This window comes from Chlamydotis macqueenii, chromosome 4 (assembly GCF_036417535.1).
Source record: "Chlamydotis macqueenii isolate bChlMac1 chromosome 4, bChlMac1.mat, whole genome shotgun sequence".
Classification (NCBI taxonomy): domain Eukaryota; kingdom Metazoa; phylum Chordata; class Aves; order Otidiformes; family Otididae; genus Chlamydotis; species Chlamydotis macqueenii.
The window spans coordinates 49,730,048-49,751,676 of NC_141559.1; the positions used below are offsets into that span (position 1 = coordinate 49,730,048).

General features: G+C 37.7%; 1 protein-coding gene across 1 annotated transcript; it reads left to right on the plus strand.

Annotated features, from left to right (window-relative positions):
• Positions 1 to 519: 519 nt before the first annotated feature.
• LOC104485911 (coagulation factor XI) lies at positions 520 to 17,775 on the plus strand. Its single transcript, XM_086746470.1, has 14 exons — positions 520 to 577; positions 3,346 to 3,508; positions 4,234 to 4,340; positions 6,865 to 7,024; positions 7,599 to 7,708; positions 10,349 to 10,508; positions 11,303 to 11,412; positions 11,501 to 11,660; positions 11,787 to 11,902; positions 12,284 to 12,458; positions 14,012 to 14,187; positions 14,491 to 14,586; positions 15,920 to 16,059; positions 17,438 to 17,775. Exons 1-14 carry the CDS (start codon positions 520 to 522, stop codon positions 17,591 to 17,593), a joined length of 1,887 nt encoding a protein of 628 aa, XP_086602596.1. The 3' UTR covers positions 17,594 to 17,775.
• Positions 17,776 to 21,629: the final 3,854 nt, after the last annotated feature.

Sequence of the window (21,629 nt, forward strand, 5' to 3'; positions counted from 1 at the left end):
ACAAGACAACATTGATTTATTTGTGAATTGTGTTGTGTGATTAATTTATTTGATTCTTTCAAAGCTTAGCATGTAAAAAAAAAGGAATGAAAGAAACGGTTCAAAATTCATATAACATAAACCAGAGTGAGTGCAAGTTTGCTGTGTTGATAATAGTATCCACTTAACTATCAGGACAGGGTCGGAAATAATTATGACATTTTGATGGAATATTGCTCCCAATCTAAGCAAGATGTAAAATGAAGCAGGAATTCTTTAAGTGCTTATTAGCTTTATTGCTTCTTGCAACAGTAAGTAAAGGATAAAACCTTTGTTGCTCATTTACATGACTTTATATATGCCATAACTGTAAATATATATATAGCACAACTGTAATGTGTAATTTTCCATGTAATTTTGAGTTAATGGTGTAACAGTGCATGTGTAAATCATTCAGTGATATGCCTTGCAGTACTTTACAAAACTAATTACATGCCCTGCATCAAACATATCCTAAAGAATGATTTTGTGTTTTTTAGGATGATTTGGATTTATCAGACTTTTTATTTCATTTTCTTACTTGCTTCCGTTTACAGTGGTAAGTGAATATATAATTCCTAAAGTAGGCACACAGAGTAATGCAGCTCTTCTAGAAGGGGAGATGTTTAGTAACTGTGGTCTGGTCCTGAGAGAGCTGTCTTGATTCTGCTGGGTTGTGCTCAGTTTGGGTGACTCACGTAACCCTGACATAGAACTTTTTAATGGGGCTTTACTGACATTGTCCTGTCCCCCTCTCTCCATGCTGTCACCTTGCCCAGCATGCATGGGACCATGCTACAGGCAGTATTCTCTATCGGATTGAGGCACACCCATCTCGTGACTGTGAAATCAGGGTGATGTTCAGTGTCCTACACCCAACAGCAAGTTCAGCAGCTTTAGCAGCAGGTTGGGAAGGGAGCCGTTTGCAATGGATGGGGGGTTCAGGAGATGGTGTGGCACCCCATCCTTCTCCACTGACTTTGCTCTAACCTAGTTCCTCCCAGCACAAATTAGAGGCCTTGGAAGTTTCTGTTAATGTGTGCCGGCTGCTGGCAGCTCGGTCTGGCAGTGCTGGGGTAAGCTGGTTGACTCTTCCTGGCTGCCAAGGAGCCTCAGCCCCTTCCCAGACGCTGTCCTTGTGGCAGGAGCAGGACTGGCCACCACGGTGTCGGAGCCGCTCAGCCCAGCACCCTCACAGCAGCTGAGCTTGAGAGCCAACATCCTTTGGAATTTTTTTTTTTTAATAAACGAACTCTGCCAACCTTCGATCTTATTCACACATTGCATTTGTGTGAAATTACTGATGTAAAAAGTATCTGTGCAACACCTTCGTACCTTCACGCTTGAAAGACTGTTGCCATAAGTGTGAATAACTCCAGAACCAATTGTTTTATTGTAAATGTTTTTTTTCAGAATTCTCTTGATATGCTGGAAAATTAGTGAATTGTGTACGTTTTTCAATGTCAGTCTGTGTTAATGATTCACTTTGTTCAGTTAGCAAAAGTCACACTGCAAAAACTGCATTGCATTTCCCTGAAGTTCCCTGTGCTGATAAGTTATAACTAAAGCCTAACACAGGTTTGTGTTCAGTAATGTATTAACTGTTTTCTCAGAGAACAATTGGGTAACTCAGCTTTTTAGCAAAATCTGTGTGATAAATGTGGTATTATTGAAGAAATATTTTACATGAATCAAAATCTCAGCAAAACTAAAATCTTGCAACAATTCTGAGGCGTAGGAAACATTTTTATTAAATTAAAATATTCAGAACTGATATAGTTTTATACGGTACGTAGTTTTACAGCAGAAATCAATTTTTTTTTGTGTGTGTGTGTGTGTGATAATTTACACTACAAGAAGATAAATAATATCCAAAATATCTGATACAGACTATCTTTTGTTTTGACTTTAGAATTCTTTTAGAGTGTTCTAAGAAATAGAAAATGCTTTTCTGTTAATGACAAAGTTGGACAAAGAAACTCTAGTGAGAATAAGAAATACAAATATTTTAGAGAAAGTTCATGAAAGTATATACACCAGAAAATTCTGGATGTTTATGAAGTACAATTTTATATTAACAAGAAATTAAATTTAGATATTAGTGTCTCTTGCACATATGTCTGATAGTTCCTTACTTTTTCCTCTTTTTTTTTTTTTTTTTTGTAAATTGTATGTTTTGCCTGTGTGCAGGAAACATAGAATTCCCTAAGTATCACTTATAATCACATTAACAAATAAAATCCACTTGTAATATTTTAAAACTGTAAAATCCACTAAAATAGTGCCATTTGTTTTCATTTTATATAGCTTTTGATACAGCGTGATAGCTCTATAGCAACAGATTAAGCAGCTAGATTAATTTTTTTTTTCAGTTGGATTTCTTCCCATTCTGTAAAAATGTAGTATTTTTTTTTTATTTTTTAGCTAAGAAAAAGCAACTTTATAGATACAGGAATAAAAATTGGCATATTTGCTGATTTGGTACGCCTTTGGAGGGCAAAACCCAAGAGGAGAGTGGGCTCCTCTGCAATGCCAGCCCTCTTGTGTGTTTTAACAAATGCCTTCATTTTGAAAGATGGGAACAGGTTGTAGCTTAGAAATCTTCATTGCACAGCTCTGCAGCATGAGTGGGTTTCGTTACAGGGAGTTCAATGTGGGATTGATGATGCATTCCTGCGGATGCGAGGCATTAGTCAAGCTCGTTTTTATTCTGGACAGTTCCTGAGACACTACTCCTGTAACAGTGTTTTCTTTGTCGTGGAGCAAGACGGGGTTTGAGGTGGATTGTGAGGGAGCAGAAAGTTTGTAAAATGCTGTGAAACTATGCACAGTGGTACCACCTGTGAATCTGGCTTCACAGCATCCCTAGACAAAAGAGGGCTGTCTTCATAGACAAATTTCAAACTATTTTTGGTCACTGCACTTCCTTTGGTTTTTCTCTTAACTGTGCTTTGTACTGGTCTCACTCGGAAGATGCTTCTGCCGCTCCTGAGATCTACCATGAGTAGGTCCCTTCCCTCTGCTGTGCAGATCTGCCTTCTGGCCCATCCTGCTGCTCAGGCTTCTGCTTTGTTTCAAGCTGCCCTACTCCAGCATCAGGTGCAAGGCAGGGTATGGGGGGAGACACCCCAGAGAGCTTTATTTCTGCTGGAGAGCAAAGATGGGACTCTCAGAGGAACTACTCAACCCCCCCACCCTCTTCTCCTGCCACAGGACTGTCTTAAAAGCAAGGTCAATGCCAAAGAGGAGCAGTAGCTTCACTCTCTCCTGGTGAATGATGCACACTCTCATCTCTAATAGTTTATGCATTTTGTTATTCCATATCAGAATGTGTGACTCAGATCTATGAAAATACATACTTCCAAGGAGGAGACATCGCTACAGTTTTTACACCAAGTGCCAATTACTGCCAAGTGGTGTGTACTTACCATCCTACCTGTCTGCTCTTCACCTATTTCCCAGCAGCATGGACTAAAGATCCCGCAAAAAGGTAAAATGTTCATGTTCATGTGGCTTTTGCTGGTCTTCTGCAATAATTTTAGGAACTCAGTAACATTTTTGGCAGAACATGGGTGCACAGGGAAGGCTACAGGGTTGCTGTGGAGAACAGTGTCATGCACCTTTAAAATTGGTGAGCTAAAGAAGTATTTGCTTAATTTGAAATACTAAATTTAGCAAAGCTCAATCTTCCACACTCACACACCAATCCTTCCAAGGAAACACAACCGGCTGTGCGCTCCTTCCTCAGTACCATGTATTTATTGTTGAGAGACAGTGTGAGTAGTCTCATGTCTCCAGTGGTCCCCTCTACTGTGCTCCCTCCTTCCTTTAGCATATTTTTCTCACAATTGAGGACATCAGTAACATGAGAGGATGAGTCTGTCCTCCCTCTCTGTACCCAGTACATTTCTGGCCTGGGTAGCATGGGAGGATGAGTCTGTCCTCCCTGTCTACCAGTACATTTCTGTCCCCCAAACCCTGGCCTGTGCTTCTCACTTTAATGAGACCTCTTGGAGCCCACAAACACTGTGTGTTCTCACCAGATGTGCCATTGCCACCAAAGCAGATGCAGCTATACCCTATCTTTCTCCAGATTTCACTGGTGTAAATTTTAACTTTGAGGGATATTGGACAGCCTACATTTCTTCTGAGAAACAATTAGGAAGAGCTGTGTTGTACTGCAAAAGCTGTGAACTGCTGCATTTTAAACCACAGGTTTTCCTGCTACTTAAAGGACAGTGATACAGAAATGTTGCCGAAAGTGGATATGGAAGGAGCCATCTCTGGACATTCCCTGAAACAGTGCAACGTCCAAATTAGTGGTAAGATACAGTTCTTGATACCTATGAGTTTTATGCTCGCTATTATGTAGCAGATGTTAGAAAATCAGCATTTTGAAAACAGGAATAGAATTAGGGAAGCAACTGAGTAGTAGTTTGCATGATCTTTGTCAAATCTCTTTCAAACACAGCTTGCAAAATCTTCCACTTCAGCCCCAACTGTCCACCACTGAGGGTCCCCAGATGAGGTAACATGGAAATTATGCTCCTGCAGTCACTGTTTCATTTGATAGGGCCAGATGGGAGCATATGCTTAACTGATAGCTCCAGTTCTACAGATTCATTTGCTACTGCGGTTCCCATCCAGCAAGCTGCTCTTAAGGTGTGTGTGACTCATACTTCAGCCACGGTTGGGACCAGACTACGCAGTCTCTCTCTCTCTCCCCCCACCCTCCAAGAGAATAGGGAGAGATAATATAAGAAAAAAAGGCTAGACGTCTGAGATAAGAATAGGGAGAGATCTTTGAAGTTACCGTCACGGGCAAAACAGACTCGACTTGGGGAAAACTATTCATTTATTACTAAAAACAAAGAAGGATCATGAGAAAGAGAACAAGACAACCTCCCCCCACCCCTCCCTCTGCCTGGGCTTAACATTATCTCTACTACCTTACCCCCCGTGAACGGCACAGGGGGGAAGAGGGAATGGGGGTTATGGTCAGTTCATCACACGTTGTTTTACGCTGCTGCTTCGTCGCTGAGGGAAGAACTCCTCACATTCCTCCTCTGCTCCAGTGTGGGGTCCCTCCCACAGGCCATAGTCCTTCGTGAAACTGCTCTGGCCTGGGTCATCTCTTCCACGGGGTGCAGTCCCTCTAGAATGGCTGCCCCAGCCCTGGCCCTCCATGGGCCACAGCCTCATTCAAACATCTGCGTGTCCCAGTGTGGGGTCCTCCATGGGCTGTGGGTCGATCTCTGCTCCTCCGTGGGCCTCCATGGGCTGCAGGGGGACAGCCTGCCTCACCATGGTCGTCACCACAGGCTGCAGGGGAATCTTGGCCAGGAGCCGCATTACTCCTCCCCCTCTTTCTTCACTGACCTTGGCATCTGCAGCCGTTCCTCTCACAAGAAATTCTTCACAACAGGCAGGCAGACGTCTCTCAGAATCTCTTCACATCTCATCTCCTCTCCACTTCTTGCAGCCGGGCTGGGCAGAATTGTCCCAGTTGGCCGCCCAGAGGGAGGCCAGAGGGTGAGTACCACAAGGCCCAAAAGGCTCGTGCCTCCCCCGCTGCCTCTGCCCCCCCTCAACGTCTTCACATCTCCTTTTTTTTTTTTCCGTTTTTTTTCCCCTTCTTAAATACATTATCGCAGAGGCGTTATCATGGAACATTCTACTACCAATTGGCTTGGCCTTGGCCAGCAGCGGGTCCGCCTTAGGCCCGGCCAATTCCATGGGACAAAGGAGAGCAACTTCTAGCAGTTTCCTACAGAAGGTGCTACTGCAGCCCCCCTCACTAAACAAAACCAGAACAGTGACTCTGCTTTATAACTTTGTAGAGCAGATACCCAGCAATGCAGAAGTGCATAGTCACAGTGTTGCTACCTTCATGTTTCTGTGTAATGATTTATTATCAGCTCCATCTTTTAGTGCATGTGTGCTAAGCACAGAGTCTTAGCATCAGTGTGCTGCATTTGGGAGCTATCAGCAGATATATTTAAAATCTATTAAATGTGTTGTTTTAAATATGTTTTAAAGTTGTGCCATCGTAATGATTTCATTAAGAGGAGAACAGCTTTAAGCATAGCATGGTACTGCAGAAAAACAGAATAAGAAAGAATATATTTATTCAGTTCCTTATTTTGAGGCCAAATACTGTCCTATGGATGTGAGGTTAATTCTTTAGTTTTATTGATATAGCATGTCAATACACCAAGGCTAAGTGGGTCTTAATTTCTCCATTGCAGCTGTTGACAAAAAAAAAAAAAATTGTACTTGCTTTTGTTTGCCCCTTGCCTTTCAAAGCAGTCAAAACTTTTAACAGCCCTTTCCTGCCAACATCCTGTCACATTTATATTTGTGTATCTTTGGCCCAGTGAAATAGATTTCAGTGGGATGTTATTCTTTATGCTGTATAGCCTATTTGATATCACTGGAGTTAATCTAGAATCAGACTAACATCACTAAAATGAAAATCTACCCATATATGTTTAAAACCCCCACCAATGGTCTGCTGACTTGTGTTCTGTGAAAAGACCTCACTGACCACGAAGCAAAACCTGCATGAGGGAAAGTTGTTTCAAACCCCACAGTCCCAATTCTCCCTCTGTGGAGTGTAAATTAAATCTTCTGACTCAAATGTCTGTCGCTTCTGAGGACAGAATTTGCCTTTTAAACTGCTCAATGAATTTGGAAATGGGAAAGTATTTTTTAGTATTAATCCTAAATTCTTGCTTTGATTAACGTCATGGTACACGTCTCATTTTGTTACTAGAAGTATATATGAAGTGTGGTGTAACTGAAGTGAGCATGGGATGTGGAATCTGGAATCTCCTTTCTTCACAGCTTGCAGCCCAGATGTCCACACAGGACTGGATATGGAAGGGAAAATTTATGATGTTGCTATGACTGACAACTATCAACAGTGTCAAAAAAGATGTACCAATGAGAACCATTGTCATTTTTTTACGTATGCTTCAGAAACATTTCACAATGCAAGCTTTCGGTAAATACAGGTTTGATCCCTCTACTTGGACAGCGCTGTGCTTTAGTAGAGTAAATCTCAGAGCAATCTAAGGTGAGATAATTTCTTCAAGGAAATAATTTTTCCTTGATTTATCATCCTTGCTACGTTTATTCAAACTTACAGTTAGGAAAAGGTTTGTAGTAAATTAACTTTTATTTGCCCATCCATCAGAAAAACAAACTTGATTATCACAGCACTGAAAAAAAAAGTTAAGTCTTTTACAGATATTGAAATGCAAATGATATTGTTAGGTGAGCGGCATATTGCTCTGTTAAATCTTACTCTACTTAATGCTCTCAAAATAGCATCATCAGAGCAGCCAGAGAAATTCTTTTGTTTGTAACAGGACTATTTTTGAGCTGTTAATCTGCTCAATTTTACAAGTTAAACATGTTTAGCTAGCTCTGTTCCTCATTTGAAGATTATTCTGAAGACTGGAGATTGCCTATGGCCAGAACATGCACCATGGTAGGAATTATGGGGCCGGGAGGATGGTGTAGACCAAGGAAGATGGCCTGTTGTCTTACCACTTTCTTTATTTTTTGTCACTCAGTAAAAAATGCTTCTTGAAACATACCAGTATAGGAACTCCAACCAGCATAAAGGTGCTTGATGAGGTTGTGTCTGGATTCTCTTTAAAGCCATGCCAGCTGTCTGAAATGGGTAACTATTTAAAATCTCCGTTGGTTCAGTTTAGACTTAAGGATTATGGATGATGAAGTGCAGTCTATCTTTGACATGTAAAAATGTTTCATTATGTAAAAGAATTCTAGTATAAACTTATTCTTGCAGATATAGTTAGTACTCTCAGGCACAAAGGAAGTTCAGATCATTTTAATTTTTCCTTTTTATTTGTCTTACAAAAACAATTGCCTGCTTTGAAAATCTAAAGAATTATTTCCTAAGATTAGCTTGATGAAATTGCATGTTATCTTTGTACTGTGGATACAAAAATGAAGGACAAAATCCCATCAAAATTAAAGATCAGGAAGAATATAAAGCTTTCTAAATTCTGTTTGTATACTGTGTATGCACTTAGAAATTTTTAATGAAGACCTGCATCTTTCTAATACAACTGGCTAAAATGAAGGGATGTATTATGTGTTTTGTGGGTGATTTGTGATGAAAGCTGTGTTTGTGCTTGTTCCTGCAATCATTACTCACACAAAACTCTGAAAAGTGCAAGATCAAATGGTGTGTATTATATCTTCTTATTCTTAATCGAAACATCTTTCACTTTTTTTTTTTTTCTTTTAAAAAAACTTCCTCCACTTTGTCTTACTGTCTGGTATTTTCCCTTCTTAATGGTGATACTGTTCTTCTACTTCCATATAGCCTTACTTTAGCTCACAAATAATCTAGTTTTCCCATATAAATAACTTTGTAGAGACTCTGTGTCTTTCTGTGTCAATATATTTTCTTCAGACTCTGATAGACCTACTGTAGGAATAATCTTTGAAAACTATTGAAAAAGTAGTTTTGTTCAGATCTTAACCATGAAGGCACTTAAAGAAAAATTAAGTGTGAAGAATAAAAAAAGGAAAAAGAAGTTTTGTAAAGAGAAGAAAACAATTTAGCTTTTCCCTCACTATGTGTATGAGAGAACAAAGGGAAGATTTTTTTTTTCCCCTGAACTCTTGGATTAAGATATACTAGAAAGATATGTATTCATGGTCAGAAGAAAAATCACAGCACTCAAGATGGTCCTGCTTACAGACTTTGAGACTTGATCAAAGACGTTTATGGTTTATGGCAGTGGTGACATCGCAAATCCATCACAAATTAAATCAGAATTTCTGAAAGCATGTGAAGGTCAATCTTGTTCCTACCTGTCTTTCCTTGCTTTCTGTGTCCTGCAAGAAAGGCAAGTGGAGAGAGAGAGAAGCCTAGACAGTACTATTGCATCAAGAGGTCGTCTAAGGAGATCATCTGTCCTAATCCAAGAAAGATCAGCTGTAACTGTCCAGACAGAGATTTTTCCAATGTAGTCATAAAATCTCTGTACCAACTTCTGCCTTGTTGTGTTGTAAATATCTGAAATGGGTTTATTTGAATATTTGTTCTAATGTTTTTCTGACTAGTCCTACATTGTATATGTTCCAGTGTCATCATTTTAAAAATAGATGCTTCCGCTTTCAAAGCTTTTGGAATCACAGCAAAACTGCCAAAAGCGAAATTGTACCAAGACGCTTTGAGATTGCTTCAGATAGATTCCAAGACCACTGAAATAATCAATGTTATGGGATTTTTCTGTTTTCTATTCTACCATGCCCTCTTCCCTCTGTTCAGTAATGTTAATGTTATTGACCATCTAACTGCAGTTTGCCTTAATGAGGAAGAGAGGGGGGAAAATAAAAGTAGTTCTTTAGCCTTCCTTTGCCTCAGGTCTGACTCTCCCTTTTACTGTTTTCCTCTTTCTGTAGTAAGGTGTTCCCAGTGTGTTTCTGTAACACCAATGTGTTATAGAACGTACTGGTAGTGTCAACTTGGCTGCTGTACTTTCTCAACAGCTGAAGTTCTCTGCTGTCACAAAGTCCTGTGTTTTGGATCATTTCACTGTTTTTACTGTCTTGACAGCTTGAAAATTTCAAGAAATATCCTTCATGCTGGTGCTTCCTTCCCCCCCCCCCGCCCCCTTCTTTTTATTACTGCACTGGGATCTTAACTAGGACCTCCAGTATATCTTTGGAGAAGGCAACTCATTCTTCTCTTTCTAAACATGCTGGGACTTCCTGTAACTTCTATATCCATGGTCTGGTTGTGTGAATTATCCTGCCAAGCCTCTGTTATCTTATTTTGGTCATGTCAGAGGGCAGACGGTACATTACTCCCACTTATTCTGCCTACTTTTCAAATGGCATTTAATAAAGTGTTAAGAGGATCATCCCATTACTCTTCTAGTTTCCTATGATCCTCTTAGATATACCCATTATCTTAATTATTTTAGGCTTTTCCTAGATTACCATGATTTATCCTGACTGTGGATTTGGACACTGATTTCCACTGTTCCTAATTTAAAGCCTTCCTTATTAGATTAGCAAACCTGTATTCTAACATGTAATTTCTGTTCTTCTTTATATGAGCCTTATCCCTGTTCACTAGTCCTCTCCATGGGTTTACACACTCAAAAATATTATTGAGAAATAGTTTTTGGTTAAAATGTGATGTTATCTTTCTAGCTTGTCAGTCACAAAGGAAGGAAAATGTGGATAAGGACAGAAATGAATAATCTATAAACCTTAATATTCTGATGACATAAATAAAATCTTTGGAATTTTGATACTTTGTTCTTGTTTTATACAGATTGTCAAATGGATATTTTTGAAGATCAAGAATTTTCAGGAATGAATATTACAAGTTTTTTCACTCCCGATATCTCTGTCTGCCAAACTATTTGTACATATTTTCCAAAGTGCTTATTCTTTACATTCTTTACCAGGGAACGGCAAGTAGAATCCCAAAGGTGAATATGACAACTTACTTTAATTCTCTAAGTAGAATTTTTATTAAAAAAACACACAGTCTTTTTTTAACCACTATTTTCTTATACCTATAGAAATTTTTGTTAAAAGGTTATTTTCAGTAAAGCACAGGTTTTTATGTTTTGTATTCATAAGTTAATAATTCCTATAGGCATTTCATCTGTTCTCCACTGTGATCAGGGCTTTTGTATTGCAGCTGCATATCTGGTGTTAATCGGAGCAGAGTTATGCACATCAAAGAGACAGTGAGCCCTCAGGTTGCTTAAATGACTCAAAAATGAATGTTATGAAATTATCAAAAGGGGCATCTCTTTTCCTGGCAGTGTTAAGTTATTTACTTGAAAAGATTTTCAATAAAATTAAAAGCTTTAAAAATGTTTCTATTGAGAAACTTCTTTCATACTTAGTAGTGAGAATCATTAAAAATCTACGTTCCACACAAAACAGAAGAATAAAGTTTCAAAGGAACTTCAGGGAGAAGCAAAATCAAGATGGCATAGATCATCTAAAGTCATCTCTTCTACATGTGTATAAATACCATACAATCTCTAGTAGTACAATCATATGTTATTTCATAGAACTGTTAAAGCCCTCACTATGAATTTAGTACGAAATAGTGAACCTAGAGATTGCATTTTTCATATGAATTACTTTTACAGGTAGTTATTTGGGAGAAAAAAAAATTAAGAAAGATCCTTCCCTTACCAATACCTAAAAAATCAATTTTAGGATGTGAGAAAAGATTTAGCTATTGTAAAAAATATTTTCATTTTAGAAATCTTTGCCTTCTGAAGACATCAGCAAATGGGATACCAGAGGCACTTATACCACAAGAAAATGCTGTCTCAGGCTTTAGTCTCCTAAATTGCAGAAGATCCTTTCCTGGTAAACAATAAATTACAATAAAAATACTAATTTTGAATTAATGAAATGAATAGATTTTCTGATGCTTGGAATGCACTCATTCTTACAGCCTGCAGTACTCGCACTTACATGCATATGAATTTTTTGGGAGATGAACTCAATGTCATTTATACTAAAGGCCACAGAGCCTGTCAGCAGGTTTGCACAGAGGTGATCCGCTGCCAGTTTTTTACCTACTTTCCCCTCCAAGATTCATGCAATGAAGAAAGGTGAGTCATATTTTTTTAAAATGTTTAAAGATCGCTGAAATAATCATTCCACAGATTTGAGGAGGGGGTAATGTATGTGTTCGCATAAAAAGTACAAATTGAATCTTTGCATTAATTTGTTGACAGAAAGTGTGAGTGTCACCTAAGAATGTCCTCGAATGGATCTCCAGTGAAAATAGTACATGGGCCAGGAAGGATCTCAGGATACTCACTAAGATTATGCAAAAAAAAAGCCAGTACTGGTAAGTAAAACTTTCATGTAAAAGAGAGAATGCTTAACTGATTTCTGTACAGGAAGCCAAAACCTCCTTCTTTAAAACAAACAAAGAAACAAAATTGTTTGCATTGAATTGGTTGCATTGTCCAAACAGGAAGCCTTGTGAAGTTAAAGAGTGTTATGAAAAAGTGAAGTGGGCCAGATCTACACACTGTAAACACCAAGGGTAGTACCATGAACTTGATTGTAATCGACTTTATGATCATGAATCGTAAAGGGATTGGAATGTGTCATGTATCACCTTCTTTGCAATAGGTCCTTGTTCAGGGGTCTGCAGTAGTCTTATCTTCATTTTTCATTGGTGAGTGCAAATTATCTTTAAGTACAGCTTTGCATATTTCTGTAGTGTGTATGCAGCATTCTGCAAGAACTATTAGGATCGTGGGAGGGACAGACTCTTCCCCTGGTGAATGGCCATGGCAAGTCAGCTTGCACGTGAAGTTGTCTCGTCAGAGACACCTCTGTGGGGGCTCTATCATCAGCAACCAGTGGATTCTTACCGCTGCTCACTGCGTCATGAGGTGAGGCCTAAAAGTAAATGTATGAATGGTACTAGTCTGATACCTTCAGTGGCAGGGTGTGCAGCAAGTTAATTTATTTCACCAGGACACAAAGTAAAGCCCTTCGGCTGCTTCTGGTTCCTGAGCTATCTATCTCTGCATTGTATGAAACATCCAGATCACAGTTGTCCTGATTTTCCTTTAACAGTTGTTGCTTTTGTTTTTTTTTTTTACAAGTTTTATCAATCGGTAAATGAATACCCTATTTTTAATGCAGGTTTTAGTTGTAAGGACAAAATTCAGAGCAACCATTACGCAAAGCATTGCTAATTTGCACTGACACATATTGTCCATATTGTTAGTGACCATTAAAATACCATCAGATCTGGATCATGAAATGACCTATGTTGTGAAGAGCTGATTTAGTTGTTATGTAGGTGATTAATTTCCCATGTTAGATGATCACCATCCGTAATTTACAGAGTGAAAATTGTAAGGCTGTTATTCAGTCTGATGAGAAAGAAGGAACAGATAACAGATAAAATGCTTCAAAGGGGCTGTTGACCCAGCAATATGGTCTGAAATCAGGCACTTCTACTCAAGCATTGTAGTATGTTACCCATTATTGTTTTCGGATGGAATACTATTGGCAATATTTTGCCTCCAGTGACAAACCTTATCAAAGTGGTTAAACTGCCTATATAAAGAATGTCATTCTCTACCTGCTACCCAATGTGAAAGCTACCAGTATTATAAAAATCAAAGGGAGAAGGTATGCCTGAAAAATAAAAATATAGTCTATGCTTACTGAAAATTATTAAAGCTAACAATTATTAAAGCTAATATTTGTGAATTAATATAAAAATATTCAAAATTGTTGGAAAAGTTATTTACGACAAGTTTTGCATCTTCTTCATTGCATATACTAAAATTTTTAGGTTACCTTAATCATAGAATATCACAATGAAATATCCCTTAAACTTACTCAAAGTAAAGTTGAAATCACAAAGATCAACCGGAACTTTTCATATAGGTCTATGATGTTACCCTTTCCAATCTCTATTTACATTAACTTTGGTGGCTAGTTTCATTTTTGTAATAAGTGTCTAAATAGTCACTACTTGAATTTATATTTCCAACCCTATTTTTGTTACTAGAAACACTGTTGTGTTGGAATGAATAGAATCTCATGTATTTCTTCAGAGCTTACATTAGGCCTTTACAGATTAAGAAAAAATAAAATAAATAGGAGAAGAGAAATAGAGAAAATAAAGGCAACAGAAGGAGGAAGGGGATGAAGAATCCAGACAATGAGAATCTGATCATAAAGGAGAGAGAAAACTGATGTGGGGATGAAAATATGGGTAGGAAGAGGAACAGAAGAAGGAGAAGTGGAGTGAATGGGTAAAACAAACCTCTTTTAAGTGTGGAAATTAAAAAAAAAAAGGGAGAGAATTACCTCAGTGCTGTTCACTGTATACTCAGGTGTAACAGAAGATGTTGGCACCTGCACACAGACTCTAAATTGGTGCAAATCTTTTGCCACAGACTGACTCTTTGTCTTTTTCCCTCAGTCTTGAGAATCCCAACATTTGGCGTGTTTATGCTGGTATTTTAAAACAATCAGAAATAAAAGAGGATACACCCTTCTTCAAAGTGGAAGAGATTATTGTTCACCCTCAGTATAAATATGCACAGACTGGATATGACATTGCTTTAATGAAACTTGATAAGCCTATGAATTTTACTGGTATGTAGTGTATTTCAGAGGAATTCTGAAATGTGCAGGATGACATAGGGCTGGCATTGGTATGGCAGTGCATGACACCTGGGCTGGCTTCCTTTCACATGCAGTTACTGGGGTTTGAGGCGAATCTCATTCTATTGGCTTTGAAAATAAAATGGGTGGCTTTTATTTATGTGACTGGAGCAATATATGGTATAAGGGACAAAGTATAACATGGATGCTATCATCAGGGGTTGTGTAGATGCCCACAAAACCTTAATGTTGCAGTTGTCTCTGGTCAAACTAATATTTTTAATCATATTTTAGATCTTCAACTACCTATTTGCCTACCGTCAAAAGAAGACGCTAACATTCTTTATACTGACTGTTGGATAGTTGGATGGGGTTACAGAAAAGAAAAAGGTACAGTTAAATATTTAAAGAGTGAGTTCTTGTATTTGCAAAATACAAGACTAAAAAAAACCCACTCCACCCCCTTTTTAAATAAAAGAAAACTTCCTTCTTTTTTAAAAGAAAATTCTACTGTGTTCTTAGCTACCACTATTGCTATCTGTAATAAAATGTAATAAAATGTAATAAAATTATTAATTAGATTATGTGTCTATTAAGACATCATAAAACATACATGCAAGATTTATTAAATTATCATTAAATAACTCCATGCACTGGCACAAAAATTATATTTTATAAATTGTTTGATTCAATAAATTGAAATATGTAAGAATGCAACCTATATATATCCTGTGCTTAGATTCTAACTTAATCTGCTGGCAAAACCCAGTATATATCTGGAATGCACACTCCTTTTCATGCTCACAGCTGAAAAAAGCCAACAGACTTATCTCTGAACTGTGAGGTTTTGAATTACAGTCTGCACAAAACTCTCGCTTTTTTTTTTTTATGTGGCTGTATTCATATGACTTTTGAAATTGGAGATTGAAGTATGCTGCTTTTATGGTTCTGAAGGCTGATTATAAACAATGTCAATGACCTTTGTATTTTGATAGTAGATGGGATTTGAACTCCTCTGATTTTACATGGAGGTAGGCTAAATAGCTGTTAATTATCAAAGTATCTTTTTACATGTATGTATGTATATTTTATGTGTGTAATATTTCTCTCTGTGTGTATATGTATACACACACCTATTTAAATAGTGTCTTTACCTTTATGCACCTTGTTATTTGAAGGTTAGAGTTCAGTGTGAAATCTAACAAATCTAGACAGATATTGTATAGGCAAATTTCTTCTGTTAATTTCTAAGAAAAGGTTACTCTCACTTTTATTTACTCTATGTGCAAATTTCTCCATCCTGTAAACTACTAGGGCTTGAGGCAGCACAGACTTGGCAACTGGGAGGTTCCAAACCTATGGTAACACATTTCTAAGAGATAATTGTTAATAACACAAGGCAGTGCTCTTAAGAGGAGGACAGGTTCCAAGGACCAATGCCTTAAAAGCCGTACTCATAGGAGGATTCACTGCAAATCACAAGGGAGTTTTGAAGCTTGCCCAATTATGAGATGTAAAATGACATTATAAAAACATTTAAATCAGTAGACAATTCACATTGTATACTAACACACAAAAAAGGAAAATCAGTGTCAGGAACATCTAAATGCTCTACAAGCGGTGGCCTTCAACTTTGTAATATCACTATATGGGGATTTCTAGAATTTTAACTTTTATTTTGCTAGAAGCAAACACTTCTCTATTCATACTGCCTATTATATAGGTCGTGTAACAGATATTCTTCAGAAGGCTACTGTTCCCCTGATGTCAAAAGAGGAATGCCAGGCAAGATACCGGAAGCGCAGAATAGGTGAAAAAGTGATCTGTGCTGGCTATGATGAAGGTGGAAGGGATGCTTGTAAGGTAATGAAAAGAAATAGTAAATAATCATATATTCCAACCATTTATTGAAATATATAATTGAATACTGTAATTATTTTTAATTGCCATTAGGAAAATGTGGTTATCAATAGAGCTGTTGATTAAAGTGTCACCTTTGTATGCCAAAAGCACTGAAAATCAAGGTATATGCAAAACATTTCTTATATGTCATTGAAATAATTAGGGACAGTTTGAGAGTGTATATATATATATCTCTTATCCATTTAGGGTATAAACCAGTATTCCTTCAGAGTATCAGATATCCAAAGAGAAGTATAGTATCTCAAAGCATTTCTCCAATAAAAGCAGATTTCCTGTGTGATGTTTTTATTTCTTTATGTGAAATACAGTACATGAAAGTTTATTTTAAAACATCCAATGTGTACAAACCAGAAGGGAGGGTGCTGGGAATGCTATTAAAATGCACGGGGGATGCAAGACTACAGATAACTTGAACAGACTGATCTGTTCATTATTAGAATTGAAAATGTCACAACGGCGTGAGTTCAGTGAGACAGATTCTCTGCATGAGTGTAAACGCATGCACTTACATTAGTTTAAATAGTCTGAGTTAATTTATGCAAAACTAAAATAGTCTGGTTAGTAAGATTAAATTCTCTACCAAATATAGTATTCTTACTTTAAGCATTTAACAGCTAACATTTCTATGTTTTAATGTTACTGTTACTGTGATCAATATTGAGTAATTAGGAATAGAAATACTTGGAGCTGGGAAGTAATTTTTCCTCTATACCGATTAAGATTTCTTTATCTGATAAAGTGTACCGGAACATGGAGATGCTGTTTTATAAAAATAACACACTTGCTATTGTCTCAACAACTTGGCAGAGCTACACTAAAGAACCTTATGTTCAGAAAGATCAGTTAGGAATAGGAATAGAAAACAAGAGACGTGTTTTACGCAGTGGAGGACAGTGTCACTCAAATAAGATAAGCCATGAAGAGAACTGAGATTTGCGTACTAAAACCAAGGTCATAAGAGAAAATATTGGCAAATTTACTGCTTTTCTCACTTGCACATGTAGTCTTCATTGGGTTTTAAATCAAGTGTATGTAGATAAAAAAAAAAAAAAACAAAGCAAAACACAGGAGTTCTGAACCTTAACAGGAAGTGGAAATTATTTGCAGTAAGTGGAAAGTATTTAGAAGTTGATTTACTAGAAAAACAAAAAACGTGCTTCATACTCTGTTAATTAGCTGTAAGTGAAAGTAATTGAAATGTAGGCAGTTATGCTGGTGTTAACGTTGAATGATGCTGATTTTAATTGAGGCTTTCTTTGAGAGAGAAATACTGACAAGAGCTGTTCCTTGCATGCTCTGTCTTTCTCCTGTGACACAGGGAGATTCAGGAGGGCCACTGGCATGCAAGCACGAGGAGGTGTGGTATCTGGTGGGCATCACCAGCTGGGGTGAAGGGTGCGCTCGCCCCAGGCAGCCAGGTGTCTACACAAAAGTTGCTGAGTATTCAGACTGGATTCTAGAAAAAACTACGTAGCGTGAAAGTTACCTACTGACTCAAAGTGATGTATTGGAATAACAACCCTAGAAGCAATGTGAAGATATTAGTGTTTTTTTTAAATGGTGTTTCTTGTTAGCCTGAAATGTAGAAGACTTGATTAAAAAAAGTAAAAAAGCAGGAATGAATGAACTTTGCCATTGCTAAATAAAAAGCAGTAACAAAAACAAACTCTGTGATCACTGATTTGGCAGAAAAAAAAAGACTATGCCTGAACATTGATTTCTTCTGTCCTTGCTAGCACAAAATCAGAATGGATGAGGTTGCAGGGCACATGTGGACCTGGGAACTGCTTCTGACTTCTGAGGTTTGGACACAACAATGGAGATTTCCCTCCGTTGTCTGAATTTGGTTGAAATGGGCCAATCAGTTACAAACTTACTAAGGGGCTTGGGGCAGGGAAACTGAGGCAGGGAGAAGTCTATACAGTTGTACGAACCTTGTTTCCTTAAGGAATTAGCCAAAAAAGTGGCAGTACTAACTGAGAAAACAAAACCAGAGGCCTTGGCAAGCTCCTCAGTAACAATTCTGCAGGTGTGGTAACAGCACTGTCTTTCACTTACATTATTCTAATTTCTGTGGAAAGTTTTGTGATAAGAACGATAATTTGGGTCTATTTCCCTTGAAGCAGAATATCCAGAAAGATAAAAGAATCATGCCCTTTAGAGACATGGTTTAGAGACCATTGGTCTTTAGCACGGTATATTTTTATTTTCCAGATCCCTAGATCTCCTTGATTAAAGAAACAACTTTCTCCTTTTCTTTTCTCCTTTTTTCCTTTTCTCCTTTCTCCTTGTTTTGTGTCAGGTAGCTAATATATTTTGTGGCCAAAATTAATGCTAGTGTGAGAAACAGCAGTCAAAAATATTATTGATTTCCCATATTAAGAGGCAGCATTTCACACTGAATTGGAAAGTAAGGCACAGGACTTAGCATTATCTTTGCCAAACTTCATGAGCCTGTTTCCTAAGCATCTACAATACCTTAATTGCTAAAAATACATTCTAGAGCTCTACTCGGAATTGCCCCACACAGCCACACTGGTATGTTGTGTAGGTAAACAGCAGGAATGGCTTTACAAATGAATGAGGTAGTGAAAATTAGAAATTAAAAGCCGAATTTATGGGAGAAAACAATCAAGCTGCTAAAAATTACTTCTGCATTTAATTTTTTTACACTTTATTTGCAGATAACTCTGACAAAAAATGTAATTCCTCAACTACAATGTTAGAAACAGTTGTATCTGTGTCTAAGTGTCTAAAGAGCCCTGAGGGTCAAAGTGCTTCTTGGGGTGTGCAGCTGACTGCATTCAATGCACCTGAAATTCAAAGGCTGTGGGTTTGGTTCTGTCTGTTTGAATCAAAATTCAAAGCAGGTATGAAAACAGTCCAGATGTAACAGCAGGGGAGAGGGAATGGTGCTGCTGCAGGCACATCTTAGGAGAGAAGGGTGCTGCCTTCTCTCCTCCCCACAGTGGGCTCCCTGGGTTAGGGGCTTGGATCGCCAGTGGTGCACAGTGCTGAAGGTCTCCTGCTTTGGGAATCCTCGGGCTGACTGTGGTGTTCAGGGACAAAAGGCAAAATCTCAGGGACAAAAGGCAAAATCTCACATGTGATTGAGGAGATTGAATCAAGGGGGAGAGGGAAAGCATATCACTGTGCTGGGACTTTTTGCCAACACTGCGGAAGCAGAATAGGAGATGAAGTTGGGGGCTGATGTCCTTTTAATTTTGTTCAATCCACAACTGGTTTAAAATATCAGCAAACCTCAGACATGCTGCCAAAAACCTGGAGACTTAAATAAGAGACTGAGAAAGAGTAGGAAAAAATAGAAAACATGGCAAAATAAAAATTAAAAAAAAAAAAAACCAAGAAAGATTCCTGACATTCAAATATGGTTTTGACCTCATGGGGAAAAAATGAAGACAGCTGGAAAACAGCTGCTGAAGAAACAAAGGAATTGCCTCAGTATAAAAGCAGAGGTTGAAACTCTCTAAAGGATCATCAGGAGACCATCTGAAATACCCGTCTGCTAATATTCAGGCTGTGTATTTGGTAAAGAGCATATGCAATGCCAAACTGATAGCCTTTGATGCTTTCTCATAATGCTCTCATTGGCTTCTTTTTCAAATGCACAAATATGTATGGATGTGCTTTCTTTTCTTTTCTTTTTCTTTTTTTTTTTTTTGTTATCTGAGGCTTTCTGGGTTGTGCCTGCTGGAGAAATGAAGAGGAATGGCAGCTCAACAGAGCTCTATAGAATTCTGGAGCTCCGTGTTTTATTTCTTAGAGGTATGCCTGGTGACAGCAATATGCCAAAGGAAACTTCACTGTTCCTGAGAAAATCATAAGGGATTGCAGTGACCACATACGTCTTTCAATGAGAAGCTGTTGAGCGGATTAAATCTCTTATTCCAATGTATTTTCACCTAGAGCAGATATTCTTAAGTGAAGTTTTGCATTAGTTCTTCATCCATAACAAATTCTTTATAGCTAAAAGTGAGTAACAGGAATAGATATTATGTGGAGAATGCAGCAGTTTCTGGTAGCTGTACGAAGTCCTTATGACTTCATTTAAGAAGAACTACATGAGGAACACCTGACCTTTCTGTGCATTTATACACCAGCATAATATGTAATTCACTGAGACCTTTAGACTCATAGATAGAAACACATTGGTATTATTAAGTGTTATGTTGCTTAGGCTTTCTGTTATCAATAGGTAGTTTGCCCTAAATGAGAGGCAGTTTATGACCTTTATTTATTCTCCCTTCTCCTTTACCTCCCCGGGGAAAAATAATTGTTAAAAACCAACAACAACAAAACTTATCTCAATCTCATTAAATAAAAGCCTGGCCTTATATTTTAAATCTGCCTCTGTTTATGTTGGTACAGAACAAAAACATCAGTGCTTTAGTTGTTATTTTGATTAATGGCAAGTGTCTCTGGCAGTGTCTTATATTCAGCTCTTTAGTTACATTGAAAATCAATAAAGCTCATAATCTTACTTACACTAGATGGGCAGAAATCTTGCAAGGGGCAAGCACCACTGTTGATGTATTGAATGGCAGTATTAGTCTGTCCTGAGATGTACAAAGTCCCTGATCCCAGAAATTTACAGTCTCATTCAGGCACAGATGAAACACTTTACACTGTGTAGTCTGAAGAGCAATTAATTCATCGTGAAGTAAGGCATACGTGGTGCTGCTGAAGTGGACTCTTGAACTTGTAATAGCCTTCTCTGTAGTCAGTCTAATAGAATCATCAACCATACAAAACCAGCTTCCCATTAAAGCAGCGTTGCATCGTGTTTCCTATCACTGCTGATGCCTTACCTAATGTGTGAGGCTGAAGTATGTATTCTTGAAAGTGATCTGAATGGGGAATAAGAAGACATGGAGCCTCTAATTTTTTTTTCTACCTGAGAGAATTAAAAATTCTTACAGTGAAGATATATAGAGTTCAACAAGTATGGCCACTTCCTCTGCTTCCATAGAATGGGAGAAGGGAGCCATTTGGTGTAAGCTTTTAGTGTAAGTTTTATTTTGCCTGTGAAAAATTATTATTCTACCACTGTGAGAAATGCATCTCAGATGCTGGAAAAAAAAAAAAAAGGAACTGGGTGGAATGAAAATAATTCATGGTGGCAGTCATCATAGTAGGAGGACTCACTCAGTTAAATTAAAATGTGAATTTTTATTCTCTGACTAATTTCCAGTATTTGTGGAGGGTTTTTTTTTTTTGAAAATTATTGCTAGCTCATTTTGTTTATAAAATATCTTCATTAAAATATATTAAAAATGCATTTCCACTTCAAATAGAGGGCAACATTAATTTGCCTCTTTGAACAATAAAGAGCAGATATGATATATGACATATTTAGAGTCAAGCATTTCCTGGAATAGTATGTTGTTTTTCTTGTGGTCTCTGCATTGTAAATCATGTTATAGATATTTGTAAATGTATTAGAGTTACTGCGGAGTGTTCTATGTTACAGGAATTTTTTTTTTTTGTGA

Bases quoted from the DNA above. Each gene is read 5' to 3' on its own strand.
- LOC104485911 (XM_086746470.1), top strand. From the start codon at position 520: ATGATTTGGATTTATCAGACTTTTTATTTCATTTTCTTACTTGCTTCC. The intron at 3,509-4,233 runs GTAAAATGTTCA...TTTAAACCACAG, and splicing joins ACTAAAGATCCCGCAAAAAG to GTTTTCCTGCTACTTAAAGG. The intron at 4,341-6,864 runs GTAAGATACAGT...CTTTCTTCACAG, and splicing joins GTGCAACGTCCAAATTAGTG to CTTGCAGCCCAGATGTCCAC.